The sequence below is a fragment of the Orcinus orca genome, chromosome 8, assembly GCF_937001465.1.
Source record: "Orcinus orca chromosome 8, mOrcOrc1.1, whole genome shotgun sequence".
Lineage (NCBI taxonomy): Eukaryota > Metazoa > Chordata > Mammalia > Artiodactyla > Delphinidae > Orcinus > Orcinus orca.
This window is the reverse complement of record NC_064566.1, coordinates 46719450-46738692: the sequence shown is the minus strand read 5'-3', so window position 1 is coordinate 46738692 and position 19243 is coordinate 46719450. Positions and strand designations below refer to the sequence as shown.

The window sequence follows — 19243 nt, the reverse complement described above, 5'->3', positions numbered from 1 at the left end:
GGCTTGTCCTAGACAGACTGGTCAGTGGCAGTTTTCCTGAGGAACCATCTGATCTGAGAAGTGAAGAATGAGCAAGAGTTAACGAGAAGAGGGAAGAGCATGCCTGGAAGGAGAAGAGCATGCGCAAAGGCCCTGCAGTAGGAGGGAAAATGGAGACAAAGGATTCAGTCAGTGTAACTGGAACACAGAGAACCAGGAGAGCCTAGTGTAAGATAAGGCTAGAGAGGAGGTAGATGCTACAGGACCTTATAGGTGGAGTAACCATTTGTCCCAGTTTGCCTTAAGAACAGTCCCAGTGTAAATAATAGCACTCTCTTTTACTCTCAAAGGTATCCTGGTCTATATGATAAAATATATGGCCATCCAATTTATCGGCCACATTAAAGAGTCGTACTTTTATCCTAAGAGTGATAAGAAATCCTCATGGATTTTAAGCGGCAGGGGGGCAGAAGAAGGGTATCGTAATGAAATTTTAATTTTCAAAAGATTAGTCTTGCTACAGGGCAAAGAACAGACAAGAATACTGAAAGGATAGGGTGAATACCTTTAGACCAGTTTGGAGGCTACAACAGGAGACCAGGCAAGAGACAATGGCAGCTTGGTCCAGGGTGACAGTGGTAGAGACAGAAAGAAGTGGATGGAATTGAGTTTGGTTCGAACGTAAAATAAACAGACCTTGATGATGATTTCCACACAGAAAGAGTGTCCAAGACTTCTGGCTTGCAAACTAAATGGATGGTGTTGTGATTCACTAGAGATTTACATGAGCTAGAGATTTAAATATGTGAGGCATCTGCATAGCAGCTGTAATTTGAAGCGGGGGAGCCTGTAAGAGTGTCTAAAACAAGAAGAGTTTAGGTTCAAAACCTGCTGGTGTTTATTTCCATTGGCAGAGCCCTCTTCCAATGCAGGACCCCATTTTCTGGTTGAATACTGGAGCTGTTTGGTGGTTAGACAAAAGAGAAGGTCCCCCTTGCCTGGTGATATGGGACAGGAGGAATCAAACCACGTGCAGCATGTAAACACCCGTTACAACTAAACCCCAAGTGCTTGATAATTACTGTTCACAAAGCAGTCTCACATACAGGCTCCTTGGAGCCCACGACACTTGGTGAGAAAATGTGGTCTGCATTTACGGATGAGGAAACTGAGGTGGAGCGCTTAAATTACCTGTCTACACAGAGGCTGCTCTTACGCCATACTATCTCCTCAAATGTGCCATCCACTGTGTGCAAGCAACTACACTAAGTGCTGTAAGAACTACCAAATAATGAGGTCCTACTAGGTGCCAGGCTCTAGGAAATTAAAAAGAGAGAAAGGAAAAACAAAAAAACAAAAAAATAATGCAACTTCAGAACTTTTAAGGATGTGTTACACTTACCCTAGAGTAAATTCGCTTTAAATTTCAAAAAGGTTCACGTCCCAAGGTGGGGTCGAGGTGAGAAGGTGGAGATGAACCGGGCAGCCAGGGACCACCCGAAACACCGACTCAGGGGGAAATGAGGTCCCAACGTCTGGGCCCCGGGAAACACTAGGAAGGGACGGCGGGGGCCACCGGCCGACTGGTCAACGGAGGCCCTGCTGCCCGTTCGCCTGCGCGTTGCCATAGCAACGGCCAGGTCGGCTTTACCCCGGAGCCTCCCGCCCACTTCCGCGGGGTCCGCCCTGCACCGCAACGCCAGGGGCCACTCACCCAGGCCGTCGGGCGGGCTGGCTCCCAACTGGCGCGCACACTCCGCGCTGGTGGTCGCCAAGTCCGGAATTCCGCACGTGGAGAAACTTTTCGGCCGGCGGGGCAGCCTTAGGGAGGTGGACGGGGGCCGCGTTGGGACAAAGCGCGTCGGCTTGGCGCGAAGCCCTTCTCCCTGCGGCGGGGCTGGCGAGGAGGGTTCTCCCAGGTGCGTTCGGAGGCGTTCCCGCGAGCAGCTCCTCTTAGCGATGGACCTGAGAAGCCTGTCTCGGGGACAGAGAAGCAGACCTGTTACACTTTATAACAGTCATATCACACTACTGAGGTGATGTCCAGGCTAGTATTCTCGCTCAGGCCCGAGGCCTCGTGGTCCAGCTGGTTGGAGCTGGGGCTGTAAGCCTCGCACTGCATTGGGTTCCGAGCTGGCCTAAAAGTAAGGGAAATGAGTATCAGTGCTGGGGGGAAGCCCCCCGGAGTGCAGGGTGTTTGTCCCCACGGAGGCGCTGAGAAGGCTCTTGAGAGATCAAATGACAATTACCAGGAATATGTTTTAGCCACAAATCTCCGTGGAACCATCTGAATGCGTGCCCCCCTGCAATAGAGGCTAGAAATGCGGGCTCCAGCTGTATGCTAATGTATTTCTGACCTGAACTAGGAATGGCTTCTGTGGACACGGGTCTTGCTCTCTAGCAGCTGCCGCGGGGGTGGGGGGACGAGAGGTGGGCTCAACTCTCCAGATACTAGCCTAATTATTCAGGCAGATGTCCTCTAAAATTTATTTGATTAATAGCCAAGAACTTGGTACAGCAGGTCGATTCATTTTATTGCTTAGAGGTAGAAGTCCACCTTTGGCAACGGGTTCCTCCTGTCAGCTTCATCTGAAAACTCATAATGGCCGTGGTAAGCAACCGGTAACTTCAGTTTTGCAAATTTTCCGATCACAAAAATAATCCCCACCATGTCCTGTACTCTAGAACTTTGGGGTATTGGCCAGACTTTGTTTTGAAGAAGTACAGAACTGTTGTCTAACAAGGGTCTGGAATAGCCTGCAAGAATTTTCTGTCTCTCTCCCCCAACCCTGCCTCTATCCAAACATGAGTGTTAGTGCCACAATGTCCGACAAAAGAAGATAAACTCTACCATCTGCTTCACTGAGCTGTGAAGTGTGTGGATCTGCCTTTAGTCAGCAGCTAGGTAGTCTTACACTCCACAGCCTTACCAAGAAATAACTTTGAACTGTCCACTTTCTCATGCCTGTGAAAAGCCTGGTGGAGAGAAACTACAGTTCCGGAGAATTGTTTGAAAGGCATGCAGATGACCCCCTCCTCTACATAGTCTCTGGGTCAAGTGAGTTCCAAACCTGCTACATATCAGAGACATCCGGGGAGTTCTATTTGTTTTGCTTTGTGTTTAAATACAGATTCACAGGACACGCTTCCAGAAATTCTGATTAAGTAAATCTCATGAAACCATTTTTAAAAGATCTTCATATGAGCTTGATACAAAGCTAGATTGGGAACCACTGGGCTATGTTTTATCCTGAATTAAGCCAGACCATCAAAAAGCTGTTTGTACCACTTTTTTTCACCCTTACAAAATTGTCTCTACCAAGTCATGCTTTACCCTTATGCCATCTGCTTATATTGAGATGCTATTAAAAAAAGATACGCATGACACCTCTGAATTTACTGGAGGGATTATTTTAAGAATGATGTTTTTTACATCCCAGTAGCAGAATCCTACCATATTGCCCAGCCCAGGGTTTTTCAAGTTTTTTGGACGATAATCCACCAAAAGAAATATGTTTTACATTATCACCCAGTACACAGGTACCTACACATTTAATAACTAAAACAAGTCTTATAAAATATTACCCATTCCACATGCATTTTATTGCTTTTTAATGCTGGCTTCCACCCGTTAAATGATTTATTGACCCCTAGATGAGTTGCAAGTTGCATTTTAAAATCAGCAGTATAGGGACTTCCCTGGAGATCCAGTGGTTAAGACTTCACCTTCCAGTGTAGGGGGTGCGGGTTTGCTCCCTGGTCGGGGAGGTAAGATCCCACATGCCTCGCGGCCAAAAAGACCAAAACATAAAACAGAAGCAATATTGTAACAAAGTCAATAAAGATTTTAAAAATGGTCCACATCAAAAAAAAAATCTAAAAAATTAAAATAAAAATATAAAATCAGCAGTATAGCCAGATATCTTTTTCTGGAAACTAGCCCTAATCCTCAGACAAACTAGGCCACCTGTCCACAGTCTATTGCTCCAATAGCAGTACCAGAGCCAACGCAATCACATCTTTCTCCCAGGAATTTGGAATTAGGACTGAGAGATTTTAGTTTTTCTAAATCTAGGTAGCTAACATAGAAACATAGAATGCTGTAATATTGAAAGTCAGAAGCTATCCACAGACATGCCTTCCCATCATGTGGCCTGGAGAAATGCAGAAAACCAAGTTGCAGGAAAAATGCGAAAAGAACAGGAAGGATGAAAGAGATTCACAAAGAGGAGAGAAGAGACCAAAAGTGTTGTGACAGCTTTCCATCCCTGATCATTTTATTTCTTGAAATGAGCTGCATTCCTGCCTTTGAATTCCATGTAATATTCCAAATCTTTAAAATAAGATGCACTCTTTTGCTTATGCTGGTTCAAATGGTTGTTTCTGTTATTGCAACCAAGATGAATCTAATTATATTGGTTTTATATGGCTTTTGTAACAAATTACCACAAACTTGGTGATTAAACAATGTAAGTGTATTATCTGGCAGTTCTATAAGTCAGAAGTCTGACACAGGACTCACTGGACTAAAATCAGTGTCAGTAGAGGAGAATCTGGTTCCTTGCCTTTTCCAGTTTCTAGAGGTTACCTACATCCCTTGGGTTCATGGCCCTTTTCCTCCATCTTCAAAGGCAGCAATATTGCATCTTTCTGACCGTGCTTCTGAGGTTACATCTCCCTCTGATTCTAGCTAGGAAGGTTCTTAGCTTTTTTTTTTTTTTTTTTTTTGCGGTACGCGGGCCTCTCACTGTCGTGGCCTCTCCCATTGTGGAGCACAGGCTCCGGACGCGCAGGCTCAGCGGCCATGGCTCACGGGCCCAGCCGCTCTGCGGCATGTGGGATCTTCCCGGACCGGGGCATGAACCCGTGTCCCCTGCATCGGCAGGCAGACTCTCAACCACTGCGCCACCAGGGAAGCCCAAGGTTCTTAGCTTTTAAGGACCCAAATGATTAGATTGGGTCCACCCAGAAATTCCAGAATAATCTCCCCATCCCAACGTCCTTAGCTTAATCTCCAAAGTGCTTTTTGCACAGAAAGTAACATTCACAGCTTCCAGGAATTAGGACATGGACATCTGGGGGAAATGTGGGGGTGGATCCACACTAACATACAATCACTCTATGCCTTAATGTATTTCAATCCTGAGTGTCAGGGAAAAAAATCTTTTTCTCCTTGAAAAACTGATTTCCTTATAAAGAAAGAAAACCATGAAATTGATCACTTTTCCCTTTTCGCCTTCGCTTCTAGGAAGACAGGAACCAAATTTGCAGCTCAACGTTAATAATTTTGTCAAACTCTACTGCTTGCATATCAGTGTTACAACTTTCTTCTGTTCTCTCTCTCTTCCCTCATTTCTACCCTTTTTCTTCATTGTATTGACTGTATTATTTTAAGCTGCTTCAGATATTTTGACTTGTTGTTTCCTCTGCCTATAAGGCTCTGCCCCCATACCTCCACAAGGCTGGTTCCTTTTCATCATCTATATCTCAGCTCACATGCCACCTCCTCAGAGAAGCCTTCCCTGATCCCCCTATCTAAAGTAGTCCCTCCCACAGTCTATCACATTACTTTACTTTGTTGTCCTAGAGCACTGAACACCATCTAAGACAAGCTGATTTATTTTCTTTCTTCCCTCACTGGAAGTTAAGCTTCAAGACAGTAGGGACCCAGCCTCTTTGTTTATTGCTTTGCTCCCAGTACCTGGAACAGTGGCTGACAGTTAGTAGCTATTTAGTAAAAAAACCATGGCATTAGTAAATGAAAGAATGAATAAAGGAAGCGCAGGAAGAAGGAAAGAAGAGATTTTGTAGAACATGTTGATATATAGACGGATAGATAAATAGGTAGATAGGTTGACAGATAGACAAATATTCATTTCTGATGTGCAAATGTCACCAATATTTATAGGGAAGAATCAGAGAAATTACACAAGGAAGTAAAACATAACTCCCTACAATATGTTCATAGAGCTACTGGGTTTTCTTGGGGAACCCTTTATGTAAATGCCTTAGACAGAAAGTTTCTTGAAGTTTTCCAGTGGCTCAAGGCAGCTACCTTAAATATCCCGGCTGGTTACCATGTCTGAAGTCATCAGTTCTCAGTGAGGTGATGGATTGCAATACCATGACTCCTAAGAACAACAAACTCTTGACACTGCCAAGGGAGCTCAGTCTATTCCAGGGCTCATTACTGCACAGCAATCGGCTCTCATTCTAGTCCAGTAATTATCAACGTCACCACTGGCAACAAGTGTTATATGCTGTTTACTTAAACACTCTATGGTAACGTCGTTGTTACAATGCAATATCAAATTGCTTGACATTTAAGAGAGATCAGAATCGAAGTCTGTCAATATAACAAAACATAGAAGCAATTAGATAGTTTGTTCCAGGGTTTGTTGACCCTGTTAGTAAAAATACCAAAGTCTTGGAGGGAAGAGATGGACTTCAGTTTTCATAAGTCAAGAAGCAGTTGATTTACACATTAATTACAATTTATCTGTTATTCAAAAGACTTTTAAAAGACTCTATATCACAAAAACATCACTCCATATTTTTTCTGTTCTATAAGTTATGATATTTTTAAATCATTATGTGTTATATTAAGATTTCTTAAATTGGGGGACATGTCTTTGAAAAGTGTATAATGCAAAATGTAACTTTATCCTAATGATAGCTCTTTGATTATTGGTAAGCTCTACCAATTTATACAAAGTCTTTCCACTTTTCTCTTCTTCTACCTTGACAAAAGTAAAACTGTACCTTATCCCCACAGCTCAAAAAGAAATAAATATTTAGCAATTAACTCAGTTTTTCTGATCAACTGTGGATGTCTGACCCAGCCCCCTTTTCAGATAAAACTAATAGAGTTCAGGTTAGTACATGCCAAAACTAAATTAATGGTTCATAGAGTGGAAGACTTGATATTGTTTAGATGGAAATACTCCCCACATTGATCTACAAATTCAATGCAATCCTTATCTAAATTTCAGCTGCCTTTTTTGTAGAAATTCACCATCTGATCCTAAAATTCATATGGAGATGCAAGAAACTCAGAGGAGGCAAAACAGTGTTAAAAAGAAGAACAAAGTTGGAGGACTCACACTTCCTGATTTCAAAACTTACTACAAAGCTTTAGTAATCAAGACTGTCATATTGGCATAAGGATAGACATATAAAACAACAGAATAGAATTGAGAGTCCAGAAATAAATCCATGCATCATTGAACAACTGATAAGGGTGCCATGGCAATTCAATGGGTGACAGGATAATCTTCAACAAATGATGCTAGGGAAACTGCAAGAGAGTATATTTGAACCTGTACCTCACACCATATACAAAAGTTAACTCAAAATGGATCAAAGACCTAAACATAGGAGCTAAAACAATAAAACTCTTAGAAAAAACACAGTTATAAGTCTTCAAGACCTTGGATTAGGCAATGGTTTCTTAGATATGGCATCTAAAGCAAAAGCAACCAAAGAAAAAATAGATAAATTGGACTTCATCAAATTAAAACTTGTGCTTCAAAAGACTATCAAGAAAATAAAAGACACCCACAAAATGGGACAAAAATATGTGCAAGTCTTATAAGTGACAACAGTCTAGTATCTAAAATATATTAAGAATTCCTACAACTCAACAGTAAAAAAACAAATAACTCAATGTAAAAGTGGGCAGAGAATTTGAAGACATTTTTCCAAAGAAGATATACATAAAGCCAATAAGCACATAAAAAGATGCTCAATATCATTTTTCATTGGGGAAATGCAAATCAAAACCATAATGGGGTACCAATTAATACCCACTAGGATGGCTAGAATCAAAAAGACAGGCAATAATATAAGCTGGTGATGATGTGGAACAATTGGAACCTTCATACATTGCTGGTGGGAATATAAAATGGTAGAGCTGCTTTGGAAAATAGTCTGGCAGTTTATTAAACAATTAAGCACAGGGCTTCCCTTGTGGCGCAGTGGTTAAGAATCCGCCTGCCAATGCAGGGGACACGGGTTCGAGCCCTGGTCCGGGAAGACCCCACATGCTGCAGAGCAACTAAGCCCGTGTGCCACAACTACTGAGCCTGTGCTCCAGAGCCCATGTGCCACAACTCCTGAAGCCCGGCGCCTGAAGCCCGTACTCTGCAACAAGAGAAGCCACCGCAAAGAGAAGCCCGCGCACCACAACGAAGAGTAGCCCCCGCTCACCGCAACTAGAGGAAGCCCACGCACAGCAACAAAGACCCAACGCAGCCAAAAATAAATAATAATAAAATTTAAAAAAAAATTAAGCATAGATTACCATATGACCACTACCCAAGAGAATTGGAATTACATGTCCACACAAAAAACTTATATACAAATGTTCATAGAAGCATTATTCATAATAGCCAAAAATGGAAACCCAAAATGGCCATTAAATGATGAATAAACAAAAAATGGTATATCCATACAATGGAATTGTATTTGGCTACAAACAGGTACATGCTACAACATGGATAAACCTTGAAAACGTTATGCTAAGTGAAAGAAGCCAGATGCAAAAAGCCATATCTTGTATGATTCCATTTATATGAAATGTCCCGAATAGGCAAGTCTGTATAGAGAAAAAGTAAATTAGTGGTTGCCAGGGACTGGGAAGAGGGAATGGGGAAAGACTGTTAACAGGTAGAGAATTTCTTTTGGAGGTGATAAAAATATTCTAAAATTAGACAGTGGTGATGGTTGAACAACCCTGTGAATATACTAAAAACCATTGAATTTTACACTTTTAAAAAGTGAATATTAGGTATATGAATTATGTCTCAACTTAAAGAGTAAAGTAAAAAAAACTAAATAATACTTTATATTTCATGGATTCTAAAACCCACACTGTTTTCACTTTTTAAACTTCTTTGAAATTGGGTTGCATAATTGATTACATATTACTATTGCTGTCACAGCCAGGTAGCAGTCCTGACGTGTAAAAGTCTTCCTGAAGGACCAAGAGAGTGCCAGCATCTTGGTGTCTTAGTTTTCACAAAATACAGGTGATATTCACTCACCTAATGTCATCAACTCTGTTCCAGGCACTGTTCCAAATGCTTTCTGTATTTTAACTTATTCAACCCTCACAACAGCTCCATGAGATAAGTACTGTTATTATCCTTATTTTACAGACAAAGAAGCAAAAGTACAGTGTGCTGGAGTGATTTGTCCAAGATCACACAGCTGGTTCGTGTGAGTCCCATCCAGGCTGTTCTGGTCCAGAGTCTGTGCTCCTAACCATTAGGCTTCACTGCCTCACTTACCTGTGAGTGCAAGACAGCCATTACTGTCAACGGTCTTCAAGGATTCCTACCAAAGTTGGCCAAAAGAGTAACGAAAACTAATACTGAGTCTTGCAGTGGTTCAGTGATTAAAAACACCATTCATTTGGAAGCTTGACTGGTTCATTCAAACATCTTTTGGCTATGTCTAAGGGAGTTCACAGCCTGGAACTTCATTTACAGAGCTCAGATAAGAGGGAGTAACCGCTTCCTGCTTGACTTACAAGGTGAGTAAAGGGAGCTGGAGCTTTAGTCCAGACCCTCCTCATTTTTCCCAGCTGACTGCAGAGACTGACCTCCTTCTCCTATGAGCCTGACTGGGTAAGGGACAGGGCAGACCAGGTCCCAGCACGGGGATGGAGGGATGAAGTCTCTAACTCATGTGCGAAGGATGTGGAGCCAGAGGAAACACCACCAGAAGCCATCTCAGGAAGAAGTGCAGGATCAAACCTGAGGCAAATATTCCACCTCCCTATTACCTGACATCCAACCTTGCTGATTTAATGCAAAGTCAATCGTTGGAAGATTGGAAGGACTCCTGAGGATTCAAGGGTGTATAGCATTCCAGGCTCAGGAGAGAAAATGGATTGTATCACTTCCAAGAAACTATAGGCAGAAAGAAAGGATAGCTAAGCCCTCCCTGTCCCCATTCTGCCAAGGCTCTTGCCACACCCACCCCAGCTGAGCCCCTTGGATACCAGATGCCTCTTTAAGATGACTGGGGAAACCTAGCCGAAGCCAGATTGCTTCCAACAAGCTGACCCCACAGACACACTCAGTTCCTGGAGGCCAGAGTGAGGATGGAGACTAAACTCAACGCCCTTCACTGCCACTCCACATCCCCTTACAGAGGCTAGCAGTAGCATTTTCCAGCCATGAAGTAATTTCACCTCCTCCAGCTTAGGCCTCGGCCTCAGAGTCCGGAAGCCAAACACAATCCTTTCAGTAGAGAAAAGACGGAAGCAAAGAGGACAACAGAAGACACACCCAAATAAGGCAGGGTACCAGCTCTGAACTGTTGCATAATGGAAAGAGGAATGGGTGGGCAGAGGAGGTGCCTGGAATCACCATCCTTTAATTCATTGTTTTCTCTTCTTAAATTTTCATTTGGTAAAAATTTCAAACTTACAGAAAAGTTGTGAAAATAAAAATAGAAAGAATACCCATATACCCTCTAAACCCAGATTCACCTATTAATATTTTACCCCATTTGCTTTATTTGTATCCTGTATATATTTTTTCTATTTTTTCTAATTAGATATTTTTCTAATTAAATATATAAATATGTTGAAAAAATACAATGTAGATAAATTATATTAAAATATATACATATTTAAATTATAAAAAATTTTTTGCACCATTTGAATGTAAGTTACATACACTATGGCCTTTACTCCTAAATACTCCAGTGCATACTCCCTAAAAAAAGGGTAATTTATTATATAACCACAGCAATCAACTGTAGTATATTTAGCATTGATAAAATACTGTAATCTACTGTCCATATTCCAATTTTGTCAGTGGACCCAATGATGTCCTTTAAGCACTTCCCCCCTTCCACTACAGGACCCAGTTTAGTCCTGGATATTGCATTTAGTTGTCATGTGTCTTTAGCCTTTTTTAATGTGGAACATTTTCATAGCTTTTGTCTTAGTGACATAGACATTTTTTTAAAATCCAGCCCCCTATCCCCTGACTTTAACATAACGTTCCTCATTTGGGGTTTGTCTGATGTTTCTCCATAATTAGGTTCAGAGTATGCATTCTAGGCTGCGATATTGGATGGGTGATGTTGTGTCCTTCTCAGGGTATCACTTCCGGATGCACGTGTCCACCTGTGCCTCACTGGTGACGTTATTTTGATCACACAGTCAAGGAGTTGTCTTATTTCTCCTCTGTTTAATTACTGTGCATTTTTTTCTCCCTCACAACTAATGAGCCATCGGTAGAAAGGCAATTTAAGGCTGTGCAAATATCCCGCTCCTCATCAAAATGTCCCCCTAGCACACTTTCCTGACTTTGCCAGAGAGCATCGCTGGCGCCACCTATGGGGCTTCTGGCACACTGCAACAAAGGGAATGGGCTGTGGATCCTCCCTCACTCCTGCCACTTGTCTGGTGCCCAGGAGCTTTTTTGGCCTTAGACATTTTGAAAGAAGAGCTTTTTGAGACTTGAGTCACAAGGCTTGAGTTCTAGCTCTGACATCGCCACCAACTCATGAGGAAACTGGGACAAGTCCTTCCCCTTCTCAAGACTTCAGTGTTCCCAGTAAAATGGGAAGTTGGATGACAAAGACCTGATTTCATTCATTCATTCAACAAATATTTGTTGAGCAACTACAGGCACTGTTCTAGGATCTGGGCAAGATTTCTGCTTTCAGGGAGCTTACACCATATGAGGGGTGACCTAGACAATGTAAGAAAACAAATTAAGGAAATGGATAAATACACATAGTAGTAAGTGCTATGCTGACAATAAAACAAGATTGTGAGAGCGAGTGCCTGTGGTCCACTTTAGATTGGGTAGTTAGGAAAAACTCTCGGAAGAGGGGTTTTGGCTAAGACATAAAAGATGATATTTGAAATATACCATGATAAAAGTTTAAAAATACATATAAAAGTATTTGTATAAGTATAAAAGCAGTACAGCATTTTAACACCAAAGTTTGGGAAAAAGACAGAAAAATTATGCATAATGCTACCACCCTAATATATTTTAGGATAATAACATTTTATATATTTGTATCTTTTTTCTTTTATTTTACATATAATTCTGTTTTGCTTTTTTCAATTTAGCATCATCTCCTAATTATTTTCCATGTTGTTATTCTAGATGCAAACATTGCATGCCTCATATTCCATTTGTTAAAATTATTTGCTCTTTTTCTCTCCCAAGAACAGTTCAATAAACATCCATGTCCCCTTCATCTAGATTTACCAATTGTTAACTTTTTGCCACATCTGTTTCACTTCTCTCTAATAATGTAATATGTAGTTTTTCTACCCCTGAGAGTTAGTTGCAGACATCATGATCCTTTGCCCCTAAACACTTTAGCACGTACCACCTAAAAACAAGGCCTTTTTCCTCTGTAACCACAGCTCAAAGTATCGCTCTCAGGAAGCTTAATATTAATACAAATTATCAGCCCATATTAAAATCTCCCCACTTGTCCCAATAATGTCTTTTCAAATGAGCTCGATAATTATTTTAACTGATATCTCTGCTTTCTGAAATACTTGAGAGGTTTCTCAAGCCAGAAGAAGTTTAGAACTTCTTTCTCCCTTTATGTATCTTCTGACTCTGTTGGATTCCTAATTCAAACAAAGGCTTTGAGAGTCTTTGTCTCGGCTCAAGTATGCCTATAGACTCTTTAAATATCATTTTTAATTATATCATATTAATTATTTAACCATCTTCTATAGGCTTTTCATTGTTTCTAATATTCTACCATTACAAATCTTGATCACACCTAAAAAGTAACATAAAAATTAAAGATAAAAAGTAATAATAATACTAAAAATAATAAATCCTAATATCATCAAATATCCTGAGTTTTCATCTTTTCCCAATCATCTCATAATATTCTTTAAACCAGGATGCAAATAAGTTCCATACTTTGCAATTGTTTTATATGCTTTTTTAAGTCTCTTTAGTCTGTAGGTTCCCCCCCATCTCTTTTTTTTTTTTCCTTGCAATACATTTGTTGAAGAAACCAGGTCATTTGTTCTGTCATTGCTCACAGACTGGATTTTACTGATTGTATCCTTGTGATGTCATTTTAAATGTTCCTCTGTTCTTTGCTTTTCCTCTCAATTGGGAACTACATCTGTAAATTGGTAGTTAAATCTAGAGACTTGATTAGATTCAGATTCTATTTGTTTGGAAACACTTCATAGATGATGTTGTGTATCAGGAGACATGTAATGTCTGGATGTCTCTGTGATATGGGTAACCTTGGATGGTCACTGCCTAGATCCATTCATTCACTGGGGGTTGGAAAATGGTGATATTCCAGTTTACCAACCCTTCCATTATTAGCTTGAAAACTTCTGAAAGAGATACTTCCCCTTGCAAACAAAGAAGAACAAAGAGCATTGCTCACCACCCAGTTGGACAAGGATTAAGCTATCAGCCACAGCATTCTTAAGATGCTTTTCCCCCTACCTCTCCTTCAGACTTGCTGCCTGTATTTTAAAGAACAGGATGTGTTCATGCAATAAGAAGCAGAGAGCTGAGTTCTTCCCTAGAGAGAAAGCTCCCCAATCTACTCTTCCCCACCCTGTGTCTTAACGATGTTGGAGTCTGGGGGTGAGAAGACCATGAAGCATGTTCAACCATCTCCACTCAAAAAACACTCCAGGACACAATTACTGGTAAAGAAAAGTGCTATCTTTTAATTTGTTCTAGAATGTGTAGGTCCTATTAAGATCAGTGACACTTCCCCTTATCATGTTCCTCCCTCATGCCCCCAACCACTTTGGATCCAATGGCCACTTCTAGAAAAGGCCTAGGAGGAACTCACCCTACATAGCCAACGAAGGGGTGCAGTTTGAGGAATGGGTATATGGCTCCAGAAGCAGCACCAGCTACTAAAGACTTTCCTCAAAGCAGCTCATTTTGGCCTGTGAGTCCCTTTGCCCTGCCTTGGTCAAGACTCCCTAGCTGTGAACTGCTCCAGTGTTCCCTTGTTCCCTGTGTGGCCTGAGCTTTAGAATTAGAATCACCATTACCATCTTTAGAGCTGTAGAGCCTCTGAGAGAGCACTGTTTTCACCATCCTTCCTCCCCACAACTTTATAGATGGGGAAACTGTACCCAAGGTCACACAGTTCACAACTGGCAGAGCCAAAATTTTGATGTTCAGCATCTCAAATCAGATATCTTTCTACCATACCCTCCTGCCTCCAAGAAAACAACCGGCATCTGCCTCTAGCTCCAGGAACAACTGGAGCAAGCAGGTGGTGGTGACCAGAACAGACGGGAAAGACCCAGCTAAAGGGGCCAGGCTGACCCCAGCTGAACCCCAAGCAAGTGATGAATCACAGCACTGCCCAGTTTCCCTCCGTCAGAATGTTATCAGTGGCAGACACCCACCCCGGCCAGGATTCTCCTCCTGGCTAGCAGAACTGAACCACGCATGGAAACATGCTTACCGAGATTCCAAGACCTTACCGACCAAGGCAGGCTCTAACTGGCATGAGGATCCTGGTGATGAGCTGCCCACCAGCTGGGTAATCCAGCTCACCAAATTCCTTCTTGGTAAGATCCAATCCACATTCTTGGGCTGACTTATATAGGGCCTCTTAGCAAACATGGCTAAAATCTGTCTCTGTGCTGCACTGGGAGAGACAGACAGAATCACAGATGGTGTCCTCCCAGCAGAGCTCATACACATGCTTGGCATGAGGAGAACTGAGTCCAGGAGAAGAAATGAACTCAAAGAGAACAGGCAGACACAGAGGGCAGGGAGCAGGGGCAGCTGTGCTCCCTCCTGCCTATCCTACTCCTGAAGAGGAGAGACCACAGAAAGCTGCAGATGTGTCCCCCGTCAGTATTTCAAGGAAGGCTCAGCCTGTGTGGCTGAAAGGTAAGAGGAATCCAGAGAATTGTGGAGTCATGAAAGCCAAGTGAAGAGGGTTTTTCAAACAGGAAGTGGCAGATGATGTGAAATGCTGTAGAGAGTTCAAGACAGTTGAGGACAGAAAGGTATTCGCTTGATTTGGCAACTGGGTGGTCACTGGTGACTTTTATGAAAATCTATAGAGGATTGGAAAGTGATGAAGAAGAAATCAATGAACAGATTTTTTTTTTTAAAGAAACTTGGCTATTGAGGAAAAAACTGTAAGTGCAACAGACTCTAAGAAATTCTGTTTTAATCTTGGGGAGAACTTTGTTTGTTTGTAAGCTATGTGGAGGTAACCAATGGAGAGGGAGGTTGAAGACCCTGGAAAATGGGAGCAGTGGGATATGCAATGGAGCAAAGTCTTGGAAGACATAGAGCAGGATTCAAGAATAGAGCACCGAACAGGAGCAACTGGAAAGGCGCTGAGGAGGGATACAGACACAGAGGGATGGGAGGGGGAGAGGAGCACACGGACAGCCAAGTTTTTGCTTTAGGGCCTCTCTTCTGTGAAGTGGGCAATGAGGCCAGTCATTTGCTGACAGCAAAGATGAAGGGCATGGATAGAAAGCAGAGTAGTAACAAGTCAGAGACACACCAATCAATACTGAGAGCCCAACTGAGACTGTCAACTCTGAATTTTTCATGCTTAGGAGCCCAGAAAAAGGGAGCAAAAAATAGGTTGATGCAGAAAATGGAGAATGGTTGATAGTTTCAGCAAGAGTTGGAGGAGATGAGGAAGTTCAGGAGGCTGACAAAACCATCAGTGTGTCCTGGGCCATGGGTTTAGGCTCAGGAGAGGAAGAAGTCCAGGAGAAAGCTGAAAGACTGGGAGAACAGAAAGCTAAGGTCTTGGAACTGGGCTAAAGGAGCAAGCAATTTATTTAATAGCAGTGGAGGAGTGGGAGAAGAGGAAGCATAGGGGATGGTAATCCAAAAAGAGCAAAGTGTCAGTTCAGGAGTTCAGAAGAGAAGACTATAGGTGACACCATGGAGTGAGACAGAAAGCAGAGCAGAGCCCAGGAACAAACAGGAGAGGTGTAGGTCTTAGAGGCAAGGCAAAGACCTGTTGCCAGAAATGGGTACAGAGGGCCAGAGTCCGCCAGGGTTGATGGTAGGGTCTTCTGTGGAGCAGAGCCTACAGAGGATCTGGTGGCTGCTGCTAGGGAGGGGGTACCTGCAAAGACAGGCAGGGTGTGTAGTTGGCAATTGCTGGAAGTTAGGCAAGGCCAACCTACCCATTTTCTAGAAGAGTGCACTAAAATCTCCTTTGCATCAACTGAAGCCACTCCATTCTTCTGTTTCTCAGTACACCCAAGAAACCCAATTTCTCTTCTAGGACTGCATTCTGTACCATAAGAATCCAGAATTCATTGTATTTCCATTTCATGACTTTGTCAATGACCAAAGGACTTAACTGACTCCACAATGGGGCCATTATGGGAATAAGTCAAAAACGGGATTAGCTCAAATGTTAGCAAAGAGCCAGTGAAGCCAGTCACTCAGCTAGTAGCCTTTTGTTCAACTTCTGAAACATCATGTTGTTTTCTGCATGCAAAAACAAAACAAAACCAGCAGTTAAAACACTGGTGCTAAGTACACAGGAAAAGCCAGGGAGAGGGCACTGTTGTGGGTTAACCAACGTAGGGATGGTGGGCCGGGGCTTCACACCCTTGGAGGAAAGGACACCCTACCTCCAACCCCTCCCCCACTGCTCAGGTGCCTAACGGGAGCTTCTCAGCATGCAGGGACTCTGCAGTGGGAAGGGAATATGTGACTCTCTACCACATTACTAAGGTCCCCTGGCCAGGCAGGCTACACTCAAGCTGGGAACTTCACTGATAGAAGTGAAGCCAAGCACTTAACTAGGTATTTTCCTTCATATTTGTGGTTTCTAGCTGGTCTTGGGGAAAGATGTCAGTTGGGTTTGAGCCTGTCATAGCCCTCACCCAGCTGCCCAACACAAAACACTGGTGAAGCTCATTCAGAGAAGGTGTGAAGGTGGGCCACACAAAGGAAAGATGACCAAGAGGAAGAATTAATGAGGTAATTACAGAGAGAACCTTGCCAAGCCAACTAAACAGAGAAAAAGATTTGAAAATTGAAAGGGAAGTGGTCAGAGCCCAAACCGTAAAGTCATGTGAGCTCCAAAGAGTAGAGGGTTACATGCAAAGATCGCCTGGCTACTGGATTATTCAAGACTTAGTTACCCCAAACTAGAAAACAGGATTATGGAAGTTCATCTGCTTAGGAGAGCTTGGCATGTGCTGGTGAAAGAATGGCAAGTCAGTGGGTACCATCTGCTTTGAAGTGAAGATGCTCTCTCAGCCTGGGTGGAAAAGAAACGAGCAGTTCCATCCTCTCACAAGGAGAGAAGAAATGTTTTCTCTGATCAAAATTATCCCATTAACAAGGGCCCTACAAATAAACTGCATCTCTTAGCAAAAGTAAAGCCATGACCTACGGCTCCCTTGAAATTAGCTAAGCCATGACAGGACCAGGGAGAGCCGTCCCCAGGCCAAGCCAACATCAGCAATAGGTTCCCTCTCAACCAAGCCCTTGCTCGTGAAGTGGCCTGACCCCCAGCACCTGCCTATGCCTTTTCCTCCCAAACACCTTGCACAGACCACAGCAATCCATCCGAGATGCAGCCTGGAGCTCCGCTCCCATGCCTGTGACCTCCAGAACACTTCTCTCTGCATTCTAGGAGAAATAAAGGCCTGAAGTTGCTTCAGGGTCACCAAAGGACACCAAAGAGGCTTCTCGCCTCTCAGTTTCCCCCTTTTCCACGCCAGATAGAACTTCCACGAATGCTTAGGTCTGGCTCCTGCTGGTCCCTCTGGCCTTCTCCAACCTCCAGCAAAAAAAAGGCTGCCAGCAGAGTCTTGGCTTTTTCTGGGCAGTGGACAGCCTGAGGGCAGGCGAGTCAGAGGACTCACTTCTGATCTTTGGCTCTGTGAAGTGGAGAAGCTGAGAATTAGGATCTCTACGCAGGAGGAGAGACCCAGCAGAGAGAGCTGGTTGTGGGTCATTCTCCTTGGCCTGGAACCTCTGTATGTGAAGCAGACAGCAGCTTCCTCATAGTTTTCCCAAGCAGAACTCAGGGTCTGGACCTCTGAATGGACATAATGAAGGGGTGGCCGCCAACAATCACTTCTAAGAAGCAGGTTCTGACACCAAAGCAGTGGCACAGATGGCAGGCTCTGAAGTTAACATCTTCTTAAGCCTGCCAGTGAAATCGGAGCCTAAAGATGTAAGTGGTCTCTGCACAGCCACCCAGCCCCATCAAGAATGCCACACCATCCAGAGCTTCACAGCGGCCACCTAAGTCAGCATCAGGAAAGGGGGCATGAAAAACAAATACCCTGAAAACCGTTAGAACCCGAATAGGCACCAGTTGAGACCTATGGCCTCTAGAAGCCTCATTGCCCTGTGCAGGGCAGGTGCCTCTGTCCGAGCAGGCCAAACAAAGGCAAACAGTGACAGTCTTTGGCTGTGCTGGGCCAGGGATCACAGGCCTGCCATATGTCAGAACCTCTCTCCCTTCTTTTACCCTCTTCTGGGCCCAGGAGGAGTTCAGATATATACATTGCTCCTGAGCCCTGCACACTGAAAGGTGAGAAATGTCGGCCTTCCTCAGCAGAAAGAATTCACCAAGGAAGTTTGGTCCTTCCGAGCCTAACTGGGCTTGGTCTTGTCAAGTGGACCCTACACGACTGATCGTTCTGGTAATAGGGAACACCCCCCTCTTTGCTGTTTACTCTCTGTAGTGGATGCACTACGGCTCCCAAATAAACGCTGTAAGATGCAAACGGCAAAGAAGGGCACTACAAGCTCAACAAGACTTGTCTCACATCCACAATCCAAAGAGAATGAGCTGAAAGGTGGGGAGGAGTGGTCAACAGGACGGGGCGCCAGCTGCCGGAGTACTTGGTCTCCTTCCAGCCCTCACACCTGGGAGATGCTGTTGGCCAGGCGGAACGACACTCTTTTTGCTCTTTCATTCTCCTGAAAGAAGAAAAAAATATTTGGCATCAGAATGGCCCAGTGTAGGGTTTATCAATGTGAAAAGACCAACTGTCCAGACGGGGATTCCCCAGAGCCAAAGTGTTTTATTCCACCCCAGGAATGCAACAGCAAAACTCACTGAAGCCACTAAACACTGTGTGCCAAGTGCTGCAAACCACCGGGGATGGCTAGTCAGATCCTGGCACACAGTGGGAAGGCAATACATTTCAGCAGAATTAAATAGCACTGAATCGACGTTTCAGGTCTGCACAGGTGAGACCAGACAAAAGGTCAGATTAGATGTCTTTCCTGCAAGCAAAACCTCTCCT

General features: G+C 43.3%; 2 protein-coding genes across 7 annotated transcripts in view; both read right to left on the bottom strand.

The window, feature by feature from the left end:
• The window catches only part of STK33 (serine/threonine kinase 33), a 178240-nt gene extending 167837 nt beyond the window's left edge, over positions 1-10403 (bottom strand). The window contains exon 1 of the mRNA XM_033404568.2: positions 1694-10403. The gene's annotated coding sequence lies outside the window, so the exon portion shown is untranslated. The remainder of the gene's footprint in view (positions 1-1693) is intronic.
• Positions 10404-13654: 3251 nt separating this feature from the next.
• Positions 13655-19243, bottom strand: part of TRIM66 (tripartite motif containing 66) — a 60850-nt gene continuing 55261 nt past the window's right edge. For 3 of the 6 annotated variants that reach the window (XM_049713957.1, XM_049713958.1, XM_049713959.1), the window contains 2 exons: positions 18861-18914; positions 13655-16454 (listed from right to left, as the gene is read on the bottom strand). In XM_049713957.1, the coding sequence (XP_049569914.1) occupies positions 16443-16454; positions 18861-18914 (66 nt within the window). In that variant the 3' untranslated portion in view covers positions 13655-16442. Of the gene's footprint in view, positions 18915-19243 lie in introns of all 6 variants that reach the window. The other 3 variants (XM_049713956.1, XM_049713961.1, XR_007478937.1) reach the window with 2 other exon arrangements.